Source organism: Hylobates moloch, unplaced genomic scaffold, assembly GCF_009828535.3.
Source record: "Hylobates moloch isolate HMO894 unplaced genomic scaffold, HMol_V3 SCAFFOLD_8, whole genome shotgun sequence".
Lineage (NCBI taxonomy): Eukaryota > Metazoa > Chordata > Mammalia > Primates > Hylobatidae > Hylobates > Hylobates moloch.
The window spans coordinates 35,571,426-35,594,253 of record NW_026652283.1 but is presented as its reverse complement, the minus strand read 5'-3'; the positions used below and the strand labels follow the sequence as shown (position 1 = coordinate 35,594,253).

Below are 22,828 nucleotides of genomic sequence, written 5' to 3'. Positions count from 1 at the left end.
ATTTCTCTTCCAAGAGAAATAAATGAGGCCATATATAAAGTCTTAGGAAACTGAAGCTGATCCTGAATTGAGCAGGACACAGGGAGGAGGGTCCATTGAGAAAAGTAGGGACTTGGTGGTGGGACATGTGGCCCCCATCTTCAAAGGACTAATGAGCAGCCTTAGGACAAGAGAAAACACAAGATGTGTAACTAAGCCCATGAGCAGTTCAGCTCTGAAGGTTTCCATGTGCTCCATCTATGCTGCCTCAGCCTAGTACGCTCCAAGCTTAGGGTAATAGGGGTTAACTATAAGGTCCAAGCAATGGCCCTTTGGTCAACTCCAGGGCTTTTCCAGCCACAGACTGTGCCTGGACTGAAGGATACTGAGGGGTGGTTTAGAGAAAGCAGACTTGCTACCAGCTGCCTGAAAGATTCAAGGCATGCTCCAAATTCCCCATATGTCCACACGAATAACAGGCCTGCCATCTGGACTTGTATTTACATCCTTCCGGAACCTAATTATTATTTTTAAGACTGTACATCTTCTGAGGTCAGTGTACTCCATATCCATTCATTCATTCATTCATTCATTCAGTAAATATTTATTTTACAGACAATCCAGGCTAAGCCTTGGAAATTCATAGGTTCATCCAACATGACCCTAGCCCTCAAGTTACTGACAGTTTAGGTGGGGGACACAGGACAGGCAGCAAGCAATCAAGGTGCAATATGGGAGGTGCTCAGATACAGGAAGGAACAGGGAGGGGCCCCCCAATTATTAAAGATCCCATCCCTCTGTGCATGCCCTGAGCCTGCCCTGCCCACACACTGTGTGGGTGTTAAGGAGACAGTAACACGACCCAAGCCCCAAAGGATCCACAGTGCAGTACAGGACATAGAAATGTTAACAAATAAGTGAAGTAAAATGGGATGACTGCTATAAATAAAGGTATGAGAACAATGGGGAAAGAATGACTAATTCTGGAGGAGGAGAAGCAGTTTCCAGAGGAGGGTGTGATTTCATTAGCTGTTGAATGAAACAGGCTGCAATGAGACTGCTAAAAACTTTCCCCAGGACCCAGGAGGTTGAGTTCTCAGTCCCCTCCTCCTCGTGAATCCACAGAGAGGCTTGGTCTCAGTGGTTGAGTCCCTGGTTCCTTATCTTTAAACCAGAAATGATAATTGTGCCTACCTTATGGGGCTGCTGTTGCAACTGATGACTGAAATGGTCCTTGTAAAGTGTCAATCGTGCTGTTTTGCACATAAGGGTTAGCGATTATGATGTGATCTTGCCCCCTCTTAGTTCCTATTCTGTGAGACGGAAAGGCTTCATCTCTCCTCACTTAACTGCCCCCCTCTTCCCCTCACCTCCTCCTCGGTCATTTCTGTTGCTACGCTACCATATGAATAGGTATGTCACACGGCTGCTTTATAGCACTGAAATTGTAAAGGGTGCCTGGTGGGTTAGCGTCTGTTTCTGTAGGAGAGAGACAGATGAACTGTACAAGAGACAGAAACAAAGCAGGCAGCACCATAGGTAGGGAAGTTTTTTTTTGTTTTTTTTTTTAAGTTTGAGAAGCATTTCTATAGATAGTCCAACAACTGGACAGACACACAGGTACCTTGGCAGGTAGACAGGCAAACGACTTGTCATCTTTGTCAGGTTCATCAGAGCTGTGAGTTGCTTTCTGGATGCAGCTGATGGGGGTTAATCTGTGGTTATTGTGATTCTCTTTCCAGCTGAGTGTGGGAATTCGGTCACAGGCACTCAGGGTACTTTGCTGTCCCCCAACTTTCCTGTGAACTACAATAACAATCACGAATGCATCTACTCCATCCAGACCCAGCCAGGGAAGGGGATTCAGCTGAAAGCCAGGGCATTCGAACTCTCCGAAGGAGACGTCCTCAAGGTAAAATTGATCCATTTCAGAGTATGTGTGTTACACTATGCAGTAGTCTGGTCAGTACTCACTCCTTTGTCTCTGTGTGAGTGATCCAAACTTTCTCCTTCCTTCCTGAGTCCCAAGATACTGTCCTCACTCATCTGGGAGAAAGAGAGGACCAAAAGAGAGGGGTATATGGGTATCTAAGAATATGGTTTTAGAGTTTGTTTAGAAGCTGCCTGCTATCAAATGCATGTGTAATCGAGTATGGGTTGACTGCATAATAAAAGATAATAAGTCAGCTTACGGAACATGGCAAAACCCTGTCTCTACAAAAAATACAAAAATTAGCTGGGTGTGATGGCACATGCCTATCGTCCCAGCTACTGGGGAGGCTGAGGTGGGAGGATCACTTGAGCCAGGGAGGTTGAGGTTACAGTGAGCCATGATCATGCCACTGCACTCCAGACGGTGATGGAGTCAGACCCTGTCTCAAAATAATAACAATAATAATAAGTTTGGTTGGAGCAGCCAATGGATCCAGTTTTCCATTTTGAGCCCTGACTGTCAACATGGATAATGAAGAGCTCGTAGAACATGTATATATATGCATGTGTGTGTTCATTTGTGTAGCTGTGTATTTATGGATATAGATGCTTTTTTAAATATGTTTCCACATGTGTATGAATCGGTGTCCATGTATTTATTTGGTTTTGGGGATCTATGTCTGCACACACCTCTGTCAGCATATTGTGTGTATGTGCACTTGTGTATTGCGTATATTTTGGCTGAATAACAGGCTATTGCAGTAACTCCAGTGTACCACGATGATGGCCTGGTGTGGCAGTGGGGTTAAAGAAAGTGAGTTCGAGACATATGTAAAGAGAAAGAAATGATAGGACTTGGATTACAGAAAGGGTCATAGAGAGGGATTTGTTAAGACACTGGGCATATATGTCTTGTATTTCTTTGCATAAATACAAAGAATATGTGATTGAGTGCCTCCAATAATGTGTGGTGTGTGTCTGTGTAATCAAAGAGTTGAGCATGGAGAATTTATTAAAGAGCTGCCTTAATAAAGTGAATGATAAGGAAAGCCTCATACAAAGCATGTTCATTTTCATCCTAGGCCAAGGAATGTTTTTAGCTTTTTCTAATATAGTTTTATTCCTTGTAGCCAGAGAAGTCCTTACATTAGAAAAAGTTGAACCAGAACCCACCTACTCTGGAAAATCCAAAGATAAACCATTAAATTTCCATGCTTTCAGATTATCTCCAGGTGTGATAAATGTGCTATCCTTTTTATGTACAGATGATGGATACTCTTGGCCAACCCCCTGGGGCATATGTCCTCTGGGGTGTATGGGGTGTGTGTGTGTGTGTGTGTGTGTGTGTGTGTGTGTGTGTGTGTGTGTTTGAAATGCATTTCTCACTCTTACCTAATCCTTTTTGAACCCAAGCAGATGCACTCGTAAGATCACTGGCTGGGACTGGATGTGCCTGAAATGCGATAGAACAATCCCATTGGCTTCTTAAGCTCTGCTTTCCAACCCCACATAAAAACAGTGTGTGTCTCCCAACAAAAGAATACAAGACAAGGGTTTTATGCCCTCCCAATAACCGTGTCTTTAGGCATCACCCTTGACCTTCACCTCTCTCCATCCGTTTGAGTCTCAGAGGCTGCAATCTCCATACAGCAGCACCAGAGGGACCTCCTCTCTGTAGAGGTACAGATGGAGCGATGTGAGCTGGGCAGTGCAGAGGCTTTCTTGGATGAAGGCCATTAGCACAAAAAGCCAGCTTTGAGGCATAGTTTACAATTTTCAGGTTTTGAAAGGGAGTATAAGCAGTGGTTCCGTGCAAGTGACCTGATAGAGCCAGCAGAAATGGCTCCCAGGTTGCTGGAGGTCATATGGAGTATGGCCAGTGCCCATGCTTCCTCGCTAAGGGGGTCTAGATTCAGAATAGCACCTAAGACATAGTCAGTAGGTGTGCACACTCAACGGCACTATCAGAGTTCTGGCTTCAGGGTCAGGTGGGCAGCTTGGTAGATAAGCAGAGAGAGTCTTTCTGAGGTGGTCAGGGTAAGAAAGGAGGAGGGACATGGGGCATAAAACCTAGGTCAGAGTTCAGGGAGGACTAACAGAGGATGCAGGAGCCCAGGTGGTGCACACACATGCGCACATGCACACACACACATGCGTACACAAACACATGCACACACATGCACACGCACACACACGCATACACGCGCGCACACACACACACTCTTTAGCACCAGGGTAGGAAATGCTCCTGCTATGGCCTCTTTGAGTTTAGCTCCTCTGCTCTCCCTTAAAGACTGCTGGGAGTTTCCACTCCCAGTTTCCATTTTCCCTCTGTTGTGGTGTGCCAACAAGAACATTAACCAGATATGTGTAAATATTCAGTAGATTAGAAGAAGGAGACATGTTTGTGGAATCAGAGCTAATTGCCCCTCTGTAGGCAACAAAGAACAGAAACATACTTTAAAAGCTCCTAATTTGTATTCTTAAGAGAATTTCAGAGAATATTATATTTATGACACCAAAATAGGCAATAATGAAAACAGAGCAATTGGAGATGAGGAGAGATTGAACAGAGATGAAAAACATGATCACCCAATTAAAAAATGGGATGGAGGCAATGAACGGAAGATGGTAAACCACAGAAAAATGAAATCAGTTTATTAAAAGATAAATTTGAGAACTTCTCCCACATCTCATAAGGAAATGAAAAAAAGGATTATTTTATATTAATAAAATGGATAATCAATCCACAGTGAAACTTTTATGTGCCAAATAACATAGCACGAATAAATTAAATAAAAACCGCTGGAAATGTAAAAAAATTTAATAAAGTTACAGCCATCATGGAAGCTTTTAATATACCTCTGTAAGTCTGTGACATATCACCTAACTTAATGATAAATAAGGATTTGTGTAGCTTGAATAATGTAACAGAATAAATCAGAAGAAAGTAGGAGAAAGATACTTTTAAAGATAAAGGCGGAAATGACTAAAGAAACAAAACTAAAAAACAATAGCAATTGTCAACAAAACCAACTGTTTTTTTTGAAAAATAATAAAGTAGACAATACTGGCAGAACTGATCAAGGAATAAAGAAGTCACAAATATATAATATTAGGAGTTGAAAAGGAACATAATCAAAGATATAGGAGAGATTATGGAAATAAGAAAATGTTTAGGAATCATGCCACTGCACTCCAGCCTGGGCAACAGACTGAGACCTTTTTCTTTTTTTTTTTAATTATACTTTAAGTTCTAGGGTACGTGTGCACACGGTGCAGGTTTGTTACATATGTATACATGTGCCATGTTGGTGTGCTGCACCCATTAACTCGTCATTTACATTAGGTATATCTCCTAATGCTATCCCTCCCCCCTCTCCCCCCACCCCACAACAGGCCCCAATGTGTGATGTTCCCCTTCCTGTGTCCAAGTGTTCTCATTGTTCAATTCCCACCTATAATGAGAACATGCAGTGTTTGGTTTTTTGTCCTTGGAATAGTTTGCTGAGAATGATGGTTTCCAGCTTCATCCACGTCCCTGCAAGGGACATGAACTCATCATTTTTTATGGCTGCATAGTATTCCATGGTGTATATGTGCCACATTTTCTTAATCCAGTCTATCATTGTGGACATTTGGCTTGGTTCAAAGTCTTGGCTATTCTGAATAGTGCCGCAATAAACATACGTGTGCACGTGTTTTTATAGCAGCATGATTTAAAATCCTTTGGGTATACACCCAGTAATGGGATGGCTGGGTCAAATGGTATTTCTAGTTCTAGATCCCTGAGGAATCGCCACACTGACTTCCACAATGGTGGAACTAGCTTACAGTCCCACCAACAGTGTAAAAGTGTTCCTATTTCTCCACATCCTCTCCAGCACCTGTTGTTTCCTGACTTTTTAATGATGGCCATTCTAACTGGTGTGAGATGGTATCTCACTGTGGTTTTGATTTGCATTTCTCTGATGGCCAGTGATGATGAGCATTTTTTCATGTGTTTTTTGGCTGCATAAATGTCTTCTTTTGAGAAGTGTCTGTTCATGTCCTTTGCCCACTTTTTGATGGGGTTGTTTGTTTTTTTCTTGTAAATTTGTTTGAGTTCATTGTAGACTCTGGATATTAGCCCTTTGTCAGATGAGTAGATTGCAAAAATTTTCTTCCATTCTGTAGGTTGCCTGTTCACTCTGATGGTAGTTTCTTTTGCTGTGCAGAAGCTCTTTAGTTTAATTAGATCCCATTTGTCAATTTTGGCTTTTGTTGCCATTGCTTTTGGTGTTTTAGACATGAAGTCCTTGAGACCTTTTTTCAAAAGAAAGAAGGAAAATATTTAGGAACAACTGTAGGCCAAGAAATCTGAAAGCTCAGATGAAATGGAAATTTTTATAGATAAAAAGTACTAATATTTTTAAAAATCTGAAAAAAACCAATAACCATTAAAAAATTATGATTCCCCCATATCCTCTCTCAAAAGCCCCAGGCCTTAACTATTTTACAGGTAAGCTTAACAAAACTTGAAGAAGCTATTAATCCCTGCAATAAACTGTTCAGAAAAGAGAAAAATAAAGAACCATCTCCCAGCTCATTTTTTCTTAATGAGGCAAGTAGAAACTTTGGTATCAACGAGTAAAATTCTGGTTACCAGGGGATTGAGGGAATGGAGAGATGATGGTCAAAGTATAGAAAGCATCAATTAGACAGAAGAATTAAGGGTTTATTTTTCCTTTGAGATGTATTGCACATTACATGTACAATATATGTGAACATAGCAAATAATAATGTATCATACATTTCAAAATCACTAAAAGAGTAAATTTCAAATGTTCTCACCACAAAAAAAGATAAGTATTTGAGGTGATGGTTATGTTAGTTTGATTTACTAAGTCCACATTGTATTCATGAATCATAACATACTTTCTACCCCATGAATATATTCAGCTGTAATTTATCAATTTATAATTTAAAATAAAAATTTTAAAAAGAGCAGAAATCAGAAACTATTAGGTCAGTTGCACTTTTGATCATAGATCTAAAAATTCTGAGTATAAATCAGATTGAATTTGGCTGTGTATTAAAACAAAGATGAGACCATCCTGGCTAATACAGTGAAACCCCGTCTATAATAAAAATCCAAAAAAAAAAAAAAAAATTAGCGGTGCGTGATGGCAGGTGCCTGTAGTCCCAGCTACTTCGGAAGCTCGGGCAGGAGAATGGCATGAACCTGGGAGGCAGAGCTTGCAGTGAGCAGAGATTGCAGCCACTGCACTCCAGCCTGGGTGACAGAGAGAGACTCCATCTCAAAAAACAAACAAAGATGACCAAGTAGGTTTGATTCCAGGAATGTGAGGATGTGTCAAAATTAGAAAAGCTCATAATGTTATTTGTTAGACAAACCATATGAAATTGCTATTTTTGTAGGTCAAAACTGTTAAAATATTGGCAATTTCATGGCTCAACCTAATAGCCTATAAACAGATTAGCAAAGAAAAAGACATTATCCTGCTAATACACCCCAAAGCATCATGTGATTAAGTTCAGCACCCACTCATGATTTTTAAAAACATCTCATAAAACTACAAATAGAACTTTCCTAACTTGATAAAAATATTTCTACCAACGCCTATAGCAAACATTATACTTAATGGCAAAACTTCCTAAAGATTTTCAGTAAAGTCAAGAACAAGATCAATAGTTCCACTGTCACCAATAGAACGTAGCATTGTGCTGAACAGACATACCATTTCATTTATACCAGAAAAAGAAAAAAAGGAACTATAAAAATTAGAAAGGAATATAGAAAATTGTGACTTTTGTTTCAAAAATACAAAACAATCAACTAATAAACTCAAAATCAATAAGAAAATTCACAAAGCTTCTGTGTTTCTATAACCAAATAAAACTTGCAATCAGGAGGGAAAGTCTCATTTATAATAGAAACAAAAACTGTAAGACACCTAGAAATAAGCCCTCCAAAATGTGCATCATCTTAACTGAGAGAAGATAAAATTTTATTTTGATATGGATGTAACTAAAATAAATGCAGGGAGATTTCATTCTCATGGATGCACAGAGGGTATGAAAAGGCAGGCAATTCACAGAAAAGGAAGTAAGAACTGTTGATAAACACATAAAAAGATGCTCAACTTCAATGGCGATCAAGGATTTACATATTAAAGTGAGATACCACTTTACACTCATCAAATTGGAAAACATCATAATGCCCTAAAATACCAAGTATCAGCAAGGATATAAAGCAATGAAAGCTGTCAGACGTTGCTGGTGAGAGAGCAAATTGGTATTCCTTTTCAAAGAGCAATCTGGTAATATCTAACCAAATTGAAGATGTGTCATCCCCACAACCAGCTTTTCCATGCTAGATGTATGCTCTAGAGAAACTCAAGCACACGTGTGCAAGCGGACATGCAGGAATATTCATAGAAATTATGCTTACGTTGTTTGTAATTGTGTATAGAAAGCTTTCTGCTTAGCATATTCATTTTGAAACCCGCCATCTTGCTGACCTGCTTTATTGGATGTAATGGATGTGCATAGATTCTCTTGGATTTCTCAATCACCTGCACATAATGATGAATTGGACCATCAAGCAATATTGTTAGGAAATAAATGTATACAAAGGCCCAATTCCCAATAGCAATCAAAAATATAAAAATACCCAGGAATAAGAACAGAATGTTAGTGAGAGACATAAAAGACAACTTGATTAAATGGAGCTAGACACCATGTATATGGATTGGAAGACTCAATATCACATAGATACATTTTTCTCAAATCCACCCATACATTTAATGTAGCTCAGTCAGAATTACACAAGTTTTGTTTTGGAGTTTTTTGTTTTACTTTTTATAATTCAGGAAAATTCTTCTTGAGTTTAGACGAGTACATCTGGGAGAATTTTTTTTAAGTTAGAAGACAGATGAGGACTTTTCCTACTAATTATTTAAATATATTGTAAAGCTACAGTAACTAAAACAGTGTGGGTCATGCATAGGAATAGACAAATAGACAAATGCAATAGAATAGAAAGTTGACAAAACCAAATGTATACAATTATATGTTAATTATATATGTGATAAAGATGGATTTAAAATTGGTAGTGTGTGGAATATTTACAAACAGAGTTTGGTTAAATGACTAATCTATCAGGGAGTTAAGGTAGAATTGTATATCATATTCCAAAATAAATTCCAGGTAGATTTAAGGACATGAATTCTAGAGGAAAATATTGGTTTATTTATCATACATTTACTGAGTGAGCCTTATGTGCCAGAGCACATATTTTGGACACTGATATGTAAATAATTTTATTGCAGATTGGGTTAATTTTTATTATGGAAATTCCTGCCACCATTTAAATGCTGTTATGGAAAAAATATTTAATGACTTTAAAAATATACACATTATATTAAGTGAAAGAGCAGGTTGCCCTATAGTGTCTATAATTCGATCTTATTGTTATAAAAAATTATAAAAACATAAATTTATATAAGGAAATAAATGCATAGAACAAAGCCTAGAAAGACACTTACCAACATGTTGTAAGTTCTGAAAGTTATTTGCACATTCTATTTTATAAGTTTTTCTGCAATTAATATTTTATTGTAATGATGCAAGTAACATTTTTGTTCTTGATGAATTATGCTTGGAAATTAAGGAAAATATCCTGTTCCCATCATACTTTTTATTAATTAACCATAATTTCTTAATAACATCATATATCCAGTGAGTGTTTAAATTTCCAATTATCTCATAGATGTCATAATATTTTTTAAATTTATAGTTTATTTGAATCAGGATTCAATAAGGTCCACACATTAGATTCATTGTCTCATGTGTTTTTTAATCTATAGGTTTCTCCCTCCATCTCTTTTCTTTTCCCCCTTGTAACTTATTTGTTGAGGAAATCAGATCGTTTGTTCGGTGGAACTTTCCACTCTCGATTTTGCTGAATGCCCTCACAGGGTATCATTTCGTATGTTCCTCTGTCCTCAGTATTTATTGCCTGTAAGTTGGAAATTGGATCCAGTGGCTTGATCTGATCAGGTCTGATTTTTTGGGCAAGATAACTCCGTGGGTGATGGTATATCTTTTATTAAAGAAACACATGGTGTCCGATTGTCTTTCTTACTGCAATTGATGATTATTATTTCTTATTGCAATTGATGATTCTTATTCCATTGATGATAAATGCCTTGATCCATTGATTTCCATATGTTTCGGTGATTAAAAATATTTTTGTAACAGTTTAGGCTAAACTCTTTGAACTTGTATTATCTTGATGTCTGTTGGAACCCCGGAATTCACTCAGTCTATCAGTGATATACAGCAATTACACAAGGATCTGGAAACAGACTTCAGGCTCCCAGGAGCCTAAACAAATCTCTATAATATACAACACTGTTAGTTTGAAGGATGGCTTCTTTTAGAAAGCTTTGCTTCATAAATAGTACAATGGAAATATTGTTCCAATTTGCTGGCAGCTGGCATCACATTGTGTGCCATGCACAAATATTCATCACCCACTCAGAGATCCCATCTTTGATATTTACAAAAGCACCAGGAGGTCTTTCACTCAATCACAACTTCTGTTGTTATTTGTACAATTATCTGGAAAGGAGCAGCAACCTCGAAACCTGGGGAGCCAGTTCATTATTCTGATGATTGTTGTCTTTACTGGTACTAAGAAGTTCAGGGGACAGATGGAAACGAGGGAAGCCAGATGCCTGTACGATTCCACCCTTGGCAAGCCCAGCAGGCCCTAGCCGGAGCCCTCATTTAGGAGGGAAGGGGCAGAGGCTGAGCTTGGGGAAGAAAAAGTCACCATGACACACTGGTGTCTAGATCCCAGGGATGATGTCCAGCAGAGTGCTCAAGACAGGCTACTGCCACAGTGGGGTGGGATCAGGTGAGAGGATGGCTGCCTCATCTACTGAAAGGACAGGATTGAGGGTTTAGCAATGTAGAGATGAATGTTTTCAGCCTGTCTCTCTGAAGAAACAGATGGTTTGACAAGCAGGCAACCCAAACCTGGCCTCCCCAGGCTGCTAAAGAGCAAGCTGGTGCTACATGGGCATTAAGGGAATAAGAACAGATCTCCACTGGAAAGATTAGAATAGCAGTCAGTTCCCAAAGACTAGATTCACACTAAAGATGGGCTGAGCATAGAACTGACATCAAGGGAAAATGAGATAACTTGCTCAGTTGATAGCTTCCCTCTGCCATCTTCCTTGCATCTGATAACTCACTGTGCCTCTGATAGTTGTTACCAGTGCTAAACTCCAGGAGTGTGGGTTGTGGGGTAAGAAAGTGTTGTTCAACATAAGGTCATGCTGACGACACTGGGCTGGGGGTCTCTCCTGTGTCCAGGTTTATGATGGCAACAACAACTCCGCCCGTTTGCTAGGAGTATTCAGCCGTTCTGAGATGATGGAGGTGACTTTGAACAGCACATCCAGCAGTCTGTGGCTTGATTTCATCACTGATGCTGAAAACACCAGCAAGGGCTTTGAACTGCAGTTTTCCAGTAAGTCTTTCTTGCATCTGTGTGGACAAGGAAGTCAGGGTTTCCCATTTTATTCATTTATTTGAGCTTCTGCTTGCCGACGAGATACAAAGAATGTGCTCTTAAGACTTTTAAAATCCAATATGTGTCCATCAGTGGATGCATGGGTAAACAAAATGTGATATGTTCATACAATGGAATAGCATTTGGCCATAAAAAGGAGTGAAGTGGCCAGGTGCAGTGGTTCATGCCTGTAATCCCAGCACTTTGGGAGGCCGAGGCGGGTGGATCACGAGATCAGCAGTTCAAGACCAGCCTGGCCAAGATGGTGAAACCCCGTCTCTACTAAAACTACAGAAATTAGCTGGGCATGGTGGTGGGCGCCTGTAATCCCACCTGCTCGCGAGGCTGAGGCAGGAGAATCGCTTGAACCCAGAAGGCAGAGGTTGCAGTGAGCCAAGATTGTGCCACTGCACTCTAGCCTGGGTGACAGAGCAAGACTGTCTAAAAAAATAAAAGGAATAAAGTACTGATACGTGCTTTGACATGGATGACCCTTGAAAAGATTGCACTAAGTGGAAGAATCCAGTCTCAAAGGCCACATATTGTTTGAGTTCCTTCATATGAACTGTCCAAAACAGGCAAATCCATAGAGCGAGAAAGTAAAGGGCAGTTGCCTAGGGCTGAGGGAGTTGGGGGGAACATGTGTATGGAACTTCTTTTTGAGGTGACAGAAATGTTCTAGAGCTGATTATGGCAATGGCTGTACAACTCTGTGAATCTACTAAAAGACGTTGGATTGTACACATCAGATGGGAGAATGTATGGTATGTGAATTGTATCTCAATAAATAAAGCTATTGGGGAAAATAATGCATGGAGTATAGTCAGGCTTCCCCTCGTCTGAGCTCAAGGCTGCCTGGCAGAGGATCCTTGCCTGTTACAAGAGGTTCAGTGGAAGAGTAGTTAGAGACACCTTTGAATTCCATTTCTATCATGTGAAAATTGTGTAAGTTTGGAACAGTTTTTTTAACCTTCCCAAATCAATGCTCTCCATTGTAAAATGCAGATAATTATACCCACCTGTAAGACTCCTGTGAATAACAAATGAGAGAGAACACATGTATAGCACCATAGAGTGGGAGCTCTACATAAATCCGTTTCCTATTCCAGCCCATCTCAACAGCGTATGTTTAAGCAGGTCATAACTAAGCTTTTAAACATACATTTAAAGTGACTTCTCCATACTACTCCGTCTTATCAGAATGTCTCAAGGAGCAAAATGAAAAGAATGCCCCTGCTAGCAAAAATGCTATGGGGTCAAACGAAAGAAATAGAACATGCAGAGCTTAGGCCTGAAAACTATTAAAAGCAGAAATCATTTACATATAGCAACAGAGAAATGAATGTTCCTTAATAAACCCTCAACTGAGCATAGAAATGAGGAAATCCTGATTGGTGAATCCATCAGAAGTCAGGGTCTGTGGCTGAGACAGCTTCCTTGAGGAAGTGGGCTTTGAGGGAAGAGAGGAAGCATGGTTTCTGCCACAATAGGTCTTACTCACTCTACCTCTTCTCTCCTCACCAGGTTTTGAACTCATCAAATGCGAGGACCCAGGAACCCCCCAGTTTGGCTACAAGGTTCATGATGAAGGTCATTTTGCAGGGAGCTCCGTGTCCTTCAGCTGTGACCCTGGATACAGCCTGCGGGGTAGTGAGGAGCTGCTGTGTCTGAGTGGAGAGCGCCGGACCTGGGACCGGCCTCTGCCCACCTGTGTCGGTAGGAGGGCTCTTCCTCTGCAGGGAACCCTTGGGTCTCCCATAATACCAAGTTCTAGCCCTGGTCTCATTCCAGTTAGACCCCATGCTCCAGGGCCTGGGGGCCATCTACTTGGACTGAATCCTCTTGCTAAAAGGCATCATGGTTCGCCTGCACCTCTTCTCCACTTCTTCACTTTCACACCTCATTACACCCATGCAGCAGTGCAGTCAGGTGGGTGGCTTGCCTTTGTCGCACATTTAGCAAGTGGGACCACAGCCAAGTCATGCCCTCAAAATTGTAACACGGGTGATAGCGATGAGGTGGGAGAGTCCATTAGAAAGGGAGAGATGGGGCTTTTGCTTGAGTTCCAGGGCTTATTGTAACACCAAGACTCAAATGAGTCTCCCACCCACTTTGGGTCTCAGTTTCCCTGTAGGAAAAATGGGGCTCATTCTCCCTTTTCTGGAGGAATGTCAAAAGAAAGAGTAAGATAAAGAACAACCATTGCTGTCACTGATAAAGAATGCAATAATGATCTTGCATCTTGTTAAACCTGTGGTTCTTCCAGAATGTCATCAGAGGTTCTCTAGAATCTTTACACATGTGTCACAGGACAAGAGACAGCGATCTGGGGCAGAAGTGCAAAATAGGCAAAATTGGTCATTCTGTTTGTCTGGCCTTTTCATCTCTTACCACCCATCTCCCTGCTAATGTGAATTCCCCCATACTGCTTCGTCCTGCCTCCTCCCTTTCCAAAACCGGATCTTTCTCTCTCTCCACCCCCTTCCCCATGTCCCACAACCTCAACGTATCTGTGCCAGCACTGGCTAATCTCGTAAGAACAAAACCTCCACTGGAAAAACACGTACATGCCTACCAAGCCCCACATGCCAGAATTGGTGCACATGGTATGTCTGGGTATTTGTGGAGGCAGAGAAATAAATGAAGAATAAAACCTGTTCACTGCCCTTGTGGGGGCCCATACTCTAGCATGGAGAATAGACACATAAACAGATAAGTATAATATAAGAGAAGCACTGTAAAAAGAGTTAAGTCCAAAATGTTGGGAGGATATGAGAATGTTTTGCATGAGAGGTGATATTTCAATTGAGACTTGGAAGAATGGATTCGAATTCACCAACAGGAGGGAGAGGAAGGGAGGTGGACATTCTAGACTGAGCATGTGCAAGGGTGAAAGTGTGAACTGGCGTGGTGGGAAGTGTTAATGGCCACAGATGCTTCTTTTCCCCTAGATGACTACACTTTCACAGGATCTTTAACACTGTTATACAGTGGAGGGTCTAAGTGGACCCTCTGCAAGTGGACAGACCAAAACAGTAGCCCTTATGGAGCCTTTAGGGTCTTCCTCTCCCTTTGCCTTTGACCTGGTCTTCAGGCATATCTTCCCTTTCGCCCTCCATCTCTCTTTTTATATCTCCCCTCATTCATGTGCCAGGAACTATGCTAGGCACTAGGAATACGGAGAAGAGCAGATCTCAGGCCAGGAAGGGTGATGCTTGCATAAACACACAACAGTATAATGCCACAGACCAGCAAGCCAGAGCACACAAAATGAAAAGGAGGGATGATGACTCGCATTACAAGATAATTATTTGCTTTGCAGAAAGGATTCACTGTAAGATTACTTTGAATATCAAATATGCCAGTTGGACTGGACTTATTGGGTTCGCTCAAGCAGTATAAGAGCATTTAAACTTAAACTTACACTAGAACCTTGGAGGCCTTCCACATTGAGACTGCCTCTAGCCTGCTAGGGGAGCGAGGCTGTGTATTTGAGATTGTGTGCATATTTTTGTATATGTCATGTTGTGGTCGACTTCATCATGGTCTACCACAAAGGACTGCTATAGCTTAAAACATCCAAATGTTTTATTCTTCGGTGAGTGGACTCTGCAGCCCAAACAAAGCAGCCAAGGCTCTGGGGTGGGAAGAAGGGAGAAGACTAGAAAGAATAGACTTATATGTTCTCAATGTTGTTGAATCTGCTGCATGCTGGCCCACTCAGCCCCCTCCTGCCCACCTGCCAGGCCCCAGGGAAGGTATCTAGTTGTCCATGATGACGTGCTGCCAGTGCTGCTGCCTCCAAATCCTCACTTCCCAGGAAGCAGGAGGTCCTTCTCTATCTGGAATATGGAAGGAAGCTCTAACCAAGGACATGGATCATGCCCTCCCACCTTTCTAGCTACTTCCTCTATTTGTGGAACCAGTCAAGCCTTCTCCCCACAATTGTAGTCCATCCTCTCACCAGCACCCTACTCCCTGCCATGGGCCCATTCAGCCTGGCGTCTTTCAGTCAGGTTGGCACCTCCCACCCCAACAGCACCTTGGACAGAAGAGTGAAGCTTGAGCAGAGGGTCTGGTAGAGGGCCTCTCCTGCAACCCTTCCTTAGTGGTCCTGTGTGAAACCAAGGGGTCGATGAAATGTTTGATAGGTCTTTTATAGCAACAGGTAGGGGTCAGTCTTCCATCTGTAACCCTGATCCCTTCTTCTCCTATTTCTAGCATCTTGCCTAACCAACTATTCCTTTTCCTAAATAGCTCTGCAATGAATATCCTCCTCTTCATTTGTACTCATTCTCCCTTGATTCAGACGCTTATAGTAATTTGCATGGAAAGCAATAATCTGCTTCCATTCATTTGATCATCCAGCCATCCATTAATTCAATAAACATTAAGTATCTATAATGTGCCAAACAGTATACTAGGTACTTGATGTGCAGATATAAGACAAGGTCCCTGTTGCCAAGGAGCTCATAGTCTTGTGGAGGAAATAGACAGGATTTTAATAACACGTTACACATGCTACAGTAGAAATCTATTCACATTGTAACGGAGACACAAAGGAGGGCAGTGTCAGTTCTACCTGGAGAGGGGAGGTATGTTACAAAAGATGTCATAGCGAGGATGTTTATTGAGGTCCTCCATCCAGATAGAGCTTGTGGACTTCATCAGGCTGGACCAAAGAATTCAGGGAGGCCAAAGGGAGCCACTCTGGTGGGCTCAGTGGGCTCTACTGAAAAGTTTAGACTTCATTGGAGAGTAAATGCAAGCAGTGACTTGTTTGCATTTGATAAAGATCCATTGATGGCACTGCCTAGAGCGCAGTCAACTGTGCCAGCCTAGAGATCGCGAGGGCCTGAGTCAAGACTCTAGCAATGTGGGCAAAGTAGAGTCAAACATGAATAATATCACACAGGTTTAGCGACTGGGTCTCAGAGGCAGATTAGATGTCGGGAAGGAAGGAGGAGAAGACCAGCAGCAACCCCCAACTTCTGACTTCAGTGACTGCTGCGATGGGGAATGTAGACCTCTTCACCTGCCTCCCTGCCTCCAGTTTCACCCCTGCTGCACCCCTTATACTGCCACCACAGTGACTCCTCCTAACATGCAAAGTTCACTGACGGGTCATGCAGTCAATTAACTCACGTTTATAAACACTGCAGTTCTTTCCTGGAACAGTGAATATATGACAGCCTGGTATCCAAGGTCCTTCAACCTGTGATGCTTCCTCACCTTTCCAGTCCCATCTCCCCCGTCTCCCTATCTCATACCCCGGCCTCCAGCCTGCCATGCTGTTCCTCACCTCCAGGAACTTTGCAGTTACTCTTCTCTCTCTCTCTGCAGTGCCCTCCTTCCCATCCTACCCTTGCCACCCAACCGACCTGGTCAACGCTTGCTTCTTCTTCAAGGTTCATTTGAGACCAGCACCCTCCCTGACCGTCGCTGTCCTTTGCTCAGGGAGATTGGTCACTTCTGCTGTGCTACTTGCTGTTAGGACACATAGCACACAGTGTGGCCGTCTTCTCTACTAGATGGTAAACTCTTCCAGGGGAGTGCAGTATCCTGTTGATCTCTGCTGTCCTGGAAGCTAGCAGAGGTCCTGTTGCTATCAAGAAGCAGGTTGAAGTACTTGCATGTTCCTCCCTAGGAGGCTTTGAGGAGGTTGGTCACAGAATAGGCAATCAGCCCTACACTCAGGGACTGTTTTTATTTACCAGTGTACAATTCAGTTGTTTGTAGTTATATTAGTCTGTTCTCACACTGCTATAAAGATACTACCTGAGACTAGGTAATTTGTAAAGAAAAGAGGTTTAATTGACTCACAGTTCCTCATGGCTGGGGAAGCCTCAGGAAACATACAATGATGGCGGAAGGGGAAGCAGGCACCTTCTTCACAAGGCAGCAGGAGAGAGAAAAGAGAGAAGGAGGAACTTGTCAAACACTTATAAAACCATCAGATCTCGTGAGAGCTCACTCACTATCATGAAAACAGTATGGGGGAAACTGGCCCCATGATCCAGTCACCTCCCACCAGGTTCCTCCCTCAATATCTGGGGATTACAATTCAAGGTGAAATTTGGGTAGGGAAACAAAGCCTAACCATGTGACTAGTATACTCACAGGGTTGTACAGCCATCACCACAATCTAATTTTTGAACATTTTGTCCCCCACAAAAGAAGACCCATGCCCATTAACAGCCACTCCCCATTGTCCCCTTCCCCAGGCCCTAGCAACCACTAATGTACCTTCTGTCTCCAAGATTTGCCTATTCTAGGTATTTCATATAAGTGGAATTGCACAATGTGTCTGACTTCCTTCACTTAACTAATGTTTTCAGAGTTCATCTATATTGTAGCATGTAGCAAGCCTTGATTCCTTCTTGTTGTTGTTGTTGTTGTTTTGAGATGGAGTTTCGCATTTGTTGCCCAGGCTGGAGTGCAATGGTGCGATCTCGGCTCACCACAGCCTCCACCTCCTGGGTTCAAGCGATTCTCCTACCTCAGCCTCCTGAGTAGCTGGGATTACAGGCATGCACCACCACACCTGGCTAATTTTTTGCATTTTTAGTAGAGATGGGGTTTCTCCATGTTGGTCAGGCTGATCTGAAACTCCCGACCACAGGTAAGCCACCCACCTCAGCCCCACAAAATGCTGGGATTACAGGCATGAGCCACCATGCCCGGCCACCTTGATTCCTTTTTATGGTTGGATACTATTCCATTGTATGGCTATGCCACATTTTGTTTATTCATTCATCAGTTGATAGACATTTGGGTTGTTTCCACTTTTTGATAACTATGAATAACGTTGCTATGAACATTCATGTTCAAGTTTTTATGTGAACACGTTTTCATTTATCTTGGGTATGTGCCTAAGAGCAGAATTGCTATGGTGACTATGTTTAACATTTTGAGGAACCACCAACTTGTTTTTGAAAGCAGCTGCACCATTTTACATTTCCATCAGTAATGATGAGAGTTCCAGTTTCTCCACATCCCCACCTACGCTTGTGGAGTCTTTTTGATTATAGACATCCCAGTGGGTGTGAGGTGATATCTCATTGTGGGTTTGATTTGTATTGCCCTAATGACTAACAATGTTAAACATCTTTTCATGTATGTATTGGCTATTTATATATCTTCTTTGGAGAAATGTTTATTCAAATCCTTTGCCTTTTTAAAATTGGGCTATTTGTCTTTTTATTGTTGATTTGTAGGGGTTCTTTATAGGTTCTGGATAGAAGTCTCATCCAAGGACCTTTTAATATGCTGTGCTCAGTCACTTGGAATGAATGAGAGGGAAGGGACTCAGGAGCAAACAGGCAAAAGGAGCCGCTGAATGACTGCTGGCAGCTCAGGCCACCCCATGAAGCTCACTCTTTTGGGATTTCTTTCAGCCGAGTGTGGAGGGACAGTGAGAGGAGAGGTGTCGGGGCAGGTGCTGTCACCCGGGTATCCAGCTCCCTATGAACATAATCTCAACTGCATCTGGACCATCGAAGCAGAGGCCGGCTGCACCATTGGGTAAGTGTCAGGGCTGGCAAAGTAACCATCGCCAGTTGTTCAGGGGAGCCATCATCGGCATCATCACCAGGCCTTCCAGCCAGTGCCTGGCCCGCCTGCCTCACCTGGAGAACCTTGTGATCAATAGTGGTTGCTATGCTGGATGCCTTAGAAAATCTAGAAAGTTCCGTCTCAGCCTCTCAGGGCTCCATGCCAAGTCCATACACCTCACTGGCCCAGATAGCACAGTTACAGCAGAGTAGCTGAGGGCACGGATTGAAGGCACGCAGACCCCCATTTGAATCCAACCCTTCCATGTACTGTTTGCAGGACTTTGGGGAAGTTCCTTATCGTCTCTGCATCTCATTGTCCTCTTCTGTCGAGTATGGATCTCAGGATAAAGCACTTGAATGAGATATTGCATATAACATGCTCAGTATAGTACTTGGAACATAGTGAATATTTAATAACAGTTGCTGTGGTTATTTCTGACAGTTAGCATGTGCTAACTCAGCTTTAGCTATATGGCCCCTGGCAGATTGCTTCCCTTTTTTAGGCTGTTTCCTCATCTTTAGAATGAGGACAGAAATGCTTGTATTTTAGAGTTGTGGAGGAAGTAAATAGCAAAAGACAAGCAGTGGTATGTACTTCTTCAAAAGATAAATTCCTTCAAAATAGGTATGCCATCAAAATGTAACTTCCTTCCAGGAATTCCTTATTGGAATTTCAAGGAGTCAGAGGAGAAAGAACCATCACCATTTACTGAGCACAGAGCCTACCTTATTAACTCCCTGTAATAGCCCTACTGATAAGAATAAGCCCTAATAACAAATAGACATTATTGTAATTCCCATTTTATAGATGAGAAAGCTCAGATTCCAAGAGGATGCATAGCATTTCTAAGTTTGCACAGGGAATCAAAACTCTGAGATCCGAACCCAGGTCTTTCTGAATCTTCGCACTATTGCCCTGCTGGCAAAATGGGGCCTTGAGCCGTGGCTCAGGTGAGTTAGGAGGAAAAGGGCAGGTTGGGGCAGCAGTATGAGCGGAGGTGTGAAAGGAGGATAGAACAAGGGAATTGGGGAGGAAACAGTCTGGCTGGAGTAGGGGAAACACATGGATAAGGAATGGGAGATAGATAGGGTTAAAGTATAGCCTGGTTATGGACCATCTTAAATGCCAATAACTAAGAGGGAGCCATGGAAGGTTCTTGAGCAGGGTCAGTCCACCAGGGTTATTTGCAGTGTAGAGAGCTCATGGGGAGGCACCATCAGGAGTCTGTTACAATGATCCAGGAAGTAAGTGCTAAGGATTTGGAATAGTGAGGAGCCAAGAAAAGGAACAGAAGTGTAGCTAGGAGAAGATTCCTGCATGTCAGAGTTTCCAATTAGGGAGAACTGGCTGAATGGGTGTTTTGCTGCAAGAAATACAGATATTCACTGATGTACACAGTTCAATTAATGTTAAAGAAATATATTAAGTATTTAATATGTACAAATTTTTTAGCTACACTCTGAGCAAAATAAGGTCAACAGTGTACACAGGGACTTTGCATTGTTAGGGGGACAAGTTAAATATGCACATTCATCCCGCACAGCACTGCTGGTATAACCTTCTGAAAGCATACCTGATCAATTCACCCTCTGATTAGAAACCTTCCATGGCCACCCCACCCTCACAGAATACAAGATAAACATTTTATTCTTGCCTTTGAGGCTACAGCAACTTCAACCTCCCTCCTCAACCTTATTTTCCACTTCTCTTCAATGACATTCTGGCAAAGCAGAATTATTGGTGACCCCTGTACATGGCCTAGCTGAGGGCCTTTGTTTCTACTCTGCCCTTCCTCTGGAACGCCCTCTTCCCTCTAAAGGCTTACATCTAAAATTATCCATCCCTCAAAGTCAAGTGCAAATGTCAGCTCACCCAGGAGGTCATCCCTCACCCCGTCTCTTGTGGGGCTCCTCGGAGTCCTTTCTGCCTCTTCTGAACTTCCGTTGCCTGTTGCATATATTTTCCTGATGACACTGACCACTTTTCTCCTTTATTTATGCTCATGCCTTACCTCCCCTCCTGGAGCTGTGGTCTCTGCCTGATTCATCTTTGCAAGTCTCCCAGCTCTTAGCACAGTGCCCCCGGCTCAACAAGTGTCAAGTGTTTGACGAATGAAAGAATGAATGAAGCAAGACCCAAGTATAAAGGTAGTAATATGCCTAGTGGATCTATGATAGTTCCTTAGTGACTAGTGGTTGAACAATGAGTGGATCAAGAACATAATGACTATTTGACTTTAGTATACACATGTGCAAATCAAGAGGTTTTCTCACTTTCTTCACAGGAGCATCATTCAAGGATGCATTCATTCCCTCATATTCACAAATATCTGTTGGTTTACTACCCAGCTGTGCCTGTGCCAGGTGCTGGCATTATATAAATGAACGAGATGTGGCCATGGTTCACAAAGAGCAGACGCACATGTCTGTCCAGAACAAGGTGGTGGCACAATGAGGAAGGGGAATGAAAAAGCAGGACAGGAGGAGATGGGAGAAGTTATTCTGGAAAAGGTGACCCTTGAGCTGAGTCCTGAAGGAAGGAGAGGAGGTTGCCAGGTAGCCAAGGAGGAAGGTGGTTGGGAGGATAATGGGCTTCTAGGCAGAGTGAAGCAGCGTGGTCAGCCTCAAGGAGCTGGAAATGGTTCCTGCAGCTGGATGATCACCTGCGATTTGGTGGGTGGCGGCATTCATGGGAGATGAAGCTGGTGGTGGAGGCTGTGGGGAGCAGAGAGGGCCTTGGGGCTATGAGGCTGCGTTTTGACAGCTCCTGGCAGTTTTTGGAGAATGGGCGGAGTGGGACAGGCTGGGCCTGGAAGCCCAGTGAGGAAGCTGTCTCCAGAGTGTGGCTGGGGACAAGGAGGCCAGAAGCCAGGCAGTGGCAGTGGAGATGGAGAAAAAGAAAATTCAGGGGACATTCAAGTGATCACACCGACTTTTCTCAACTACTGTTTATGACAACAGTACACCAAGTACCTGCGTACCTACCGCCTACACCCAAATGGCGTTACTATTTTGCCATATATGCTTATGTGCTTTCTTTGTTCTTCTCTTTCCACCGTTTTGTTTTCCTTTTTGCTGAGCCGCTGGAAAGTACACTGTCAACATCGTGATACTTCATTTCTAGATGCTTTGGCACACATCCGCTAAAGAGAAGGATGTGTTCATCCATGGCATAGTGGCCGTAACGTGCCTAAAAGGCACAGCATTAATTCCCTGGGAATTAAGGAGAGCAGAGCAGGTCTAGGTGTGGCTGGCACAAGGAAATTACAAGAAATTGATGAATGGATTTCTGGGCAGTAGTGAGGACCGTTTTCACTGATGAGAATGGTGGCTATGGGGGTGGAGGGGAGACAGGAGATGCCCTTTCTAGCCCTCAGGAAGACGAGATCAAAACCAATACAGGAAACGTCCTCTCCAGAGTAACATAGCAAGAAATATGAAGTCATGGGGGGCATGCTGAGGATCCCAAAATGGGAAATAGTCCGAAGAAGGTAAAGATTACATCAGTCCTTAGTCTGGATGGCTTCGTGGAGCCACAGCAACCTCAAAGGAGCTAATGTGAAGTAAGAAGAGGTCTTCCCAGTTTCATTGAGAGCTGCAGAAAGGTGGAGATAGAGTGGCAAGACACTGTCCCTTCCTCATTCTCCCACCCCAGCCTGCCATCCCAGCCAGTATGCATAGCATGCACACGTACAGCTGTACTTATGTGTGCTCACTCGGTCCTCCCCCTTTCCCTCCCCTTCCCTCCTTCTTTCCCACTCCCTCTCTCCCTCTC

General features: G+C 42.7%; 1 protein-coding gene across 10 annotated transcripts in view; it reads left to right on the top strand.

Moving 5' to 3' along the window:
- CSMD2 (CUB and Sushi multiple domains 2) overlaps positions 1–22,828 on the top strand; it is a 701,208-nt gene that overhangs the window by 454,870 nt on the left and 223,510 nt on the right. For all 10 annotated transcript variants that reach the window (XM_032160157.2, XM_032160162.2, XM_032160160.2 and 7 more), the window contains 4 exons: positions 1,722–1,891; positions 11,299–11,455; positions 13,022–13,213; positions 18,895–19,021. In XM_032160157.2, coding sequence (XP_032016048.1) covers positions 1,722–1,891; positions 11,299–11,455; positions 13,022–13,213; positions 18,895–19,021 — 646 coding nt within the window. The remainder of the gene's footprint in view (positions 1–1,721; positions 1,892–11,298; positions 11,456–13,021; positions 13,214–18,894; positions 19,022–22,828) is intronic.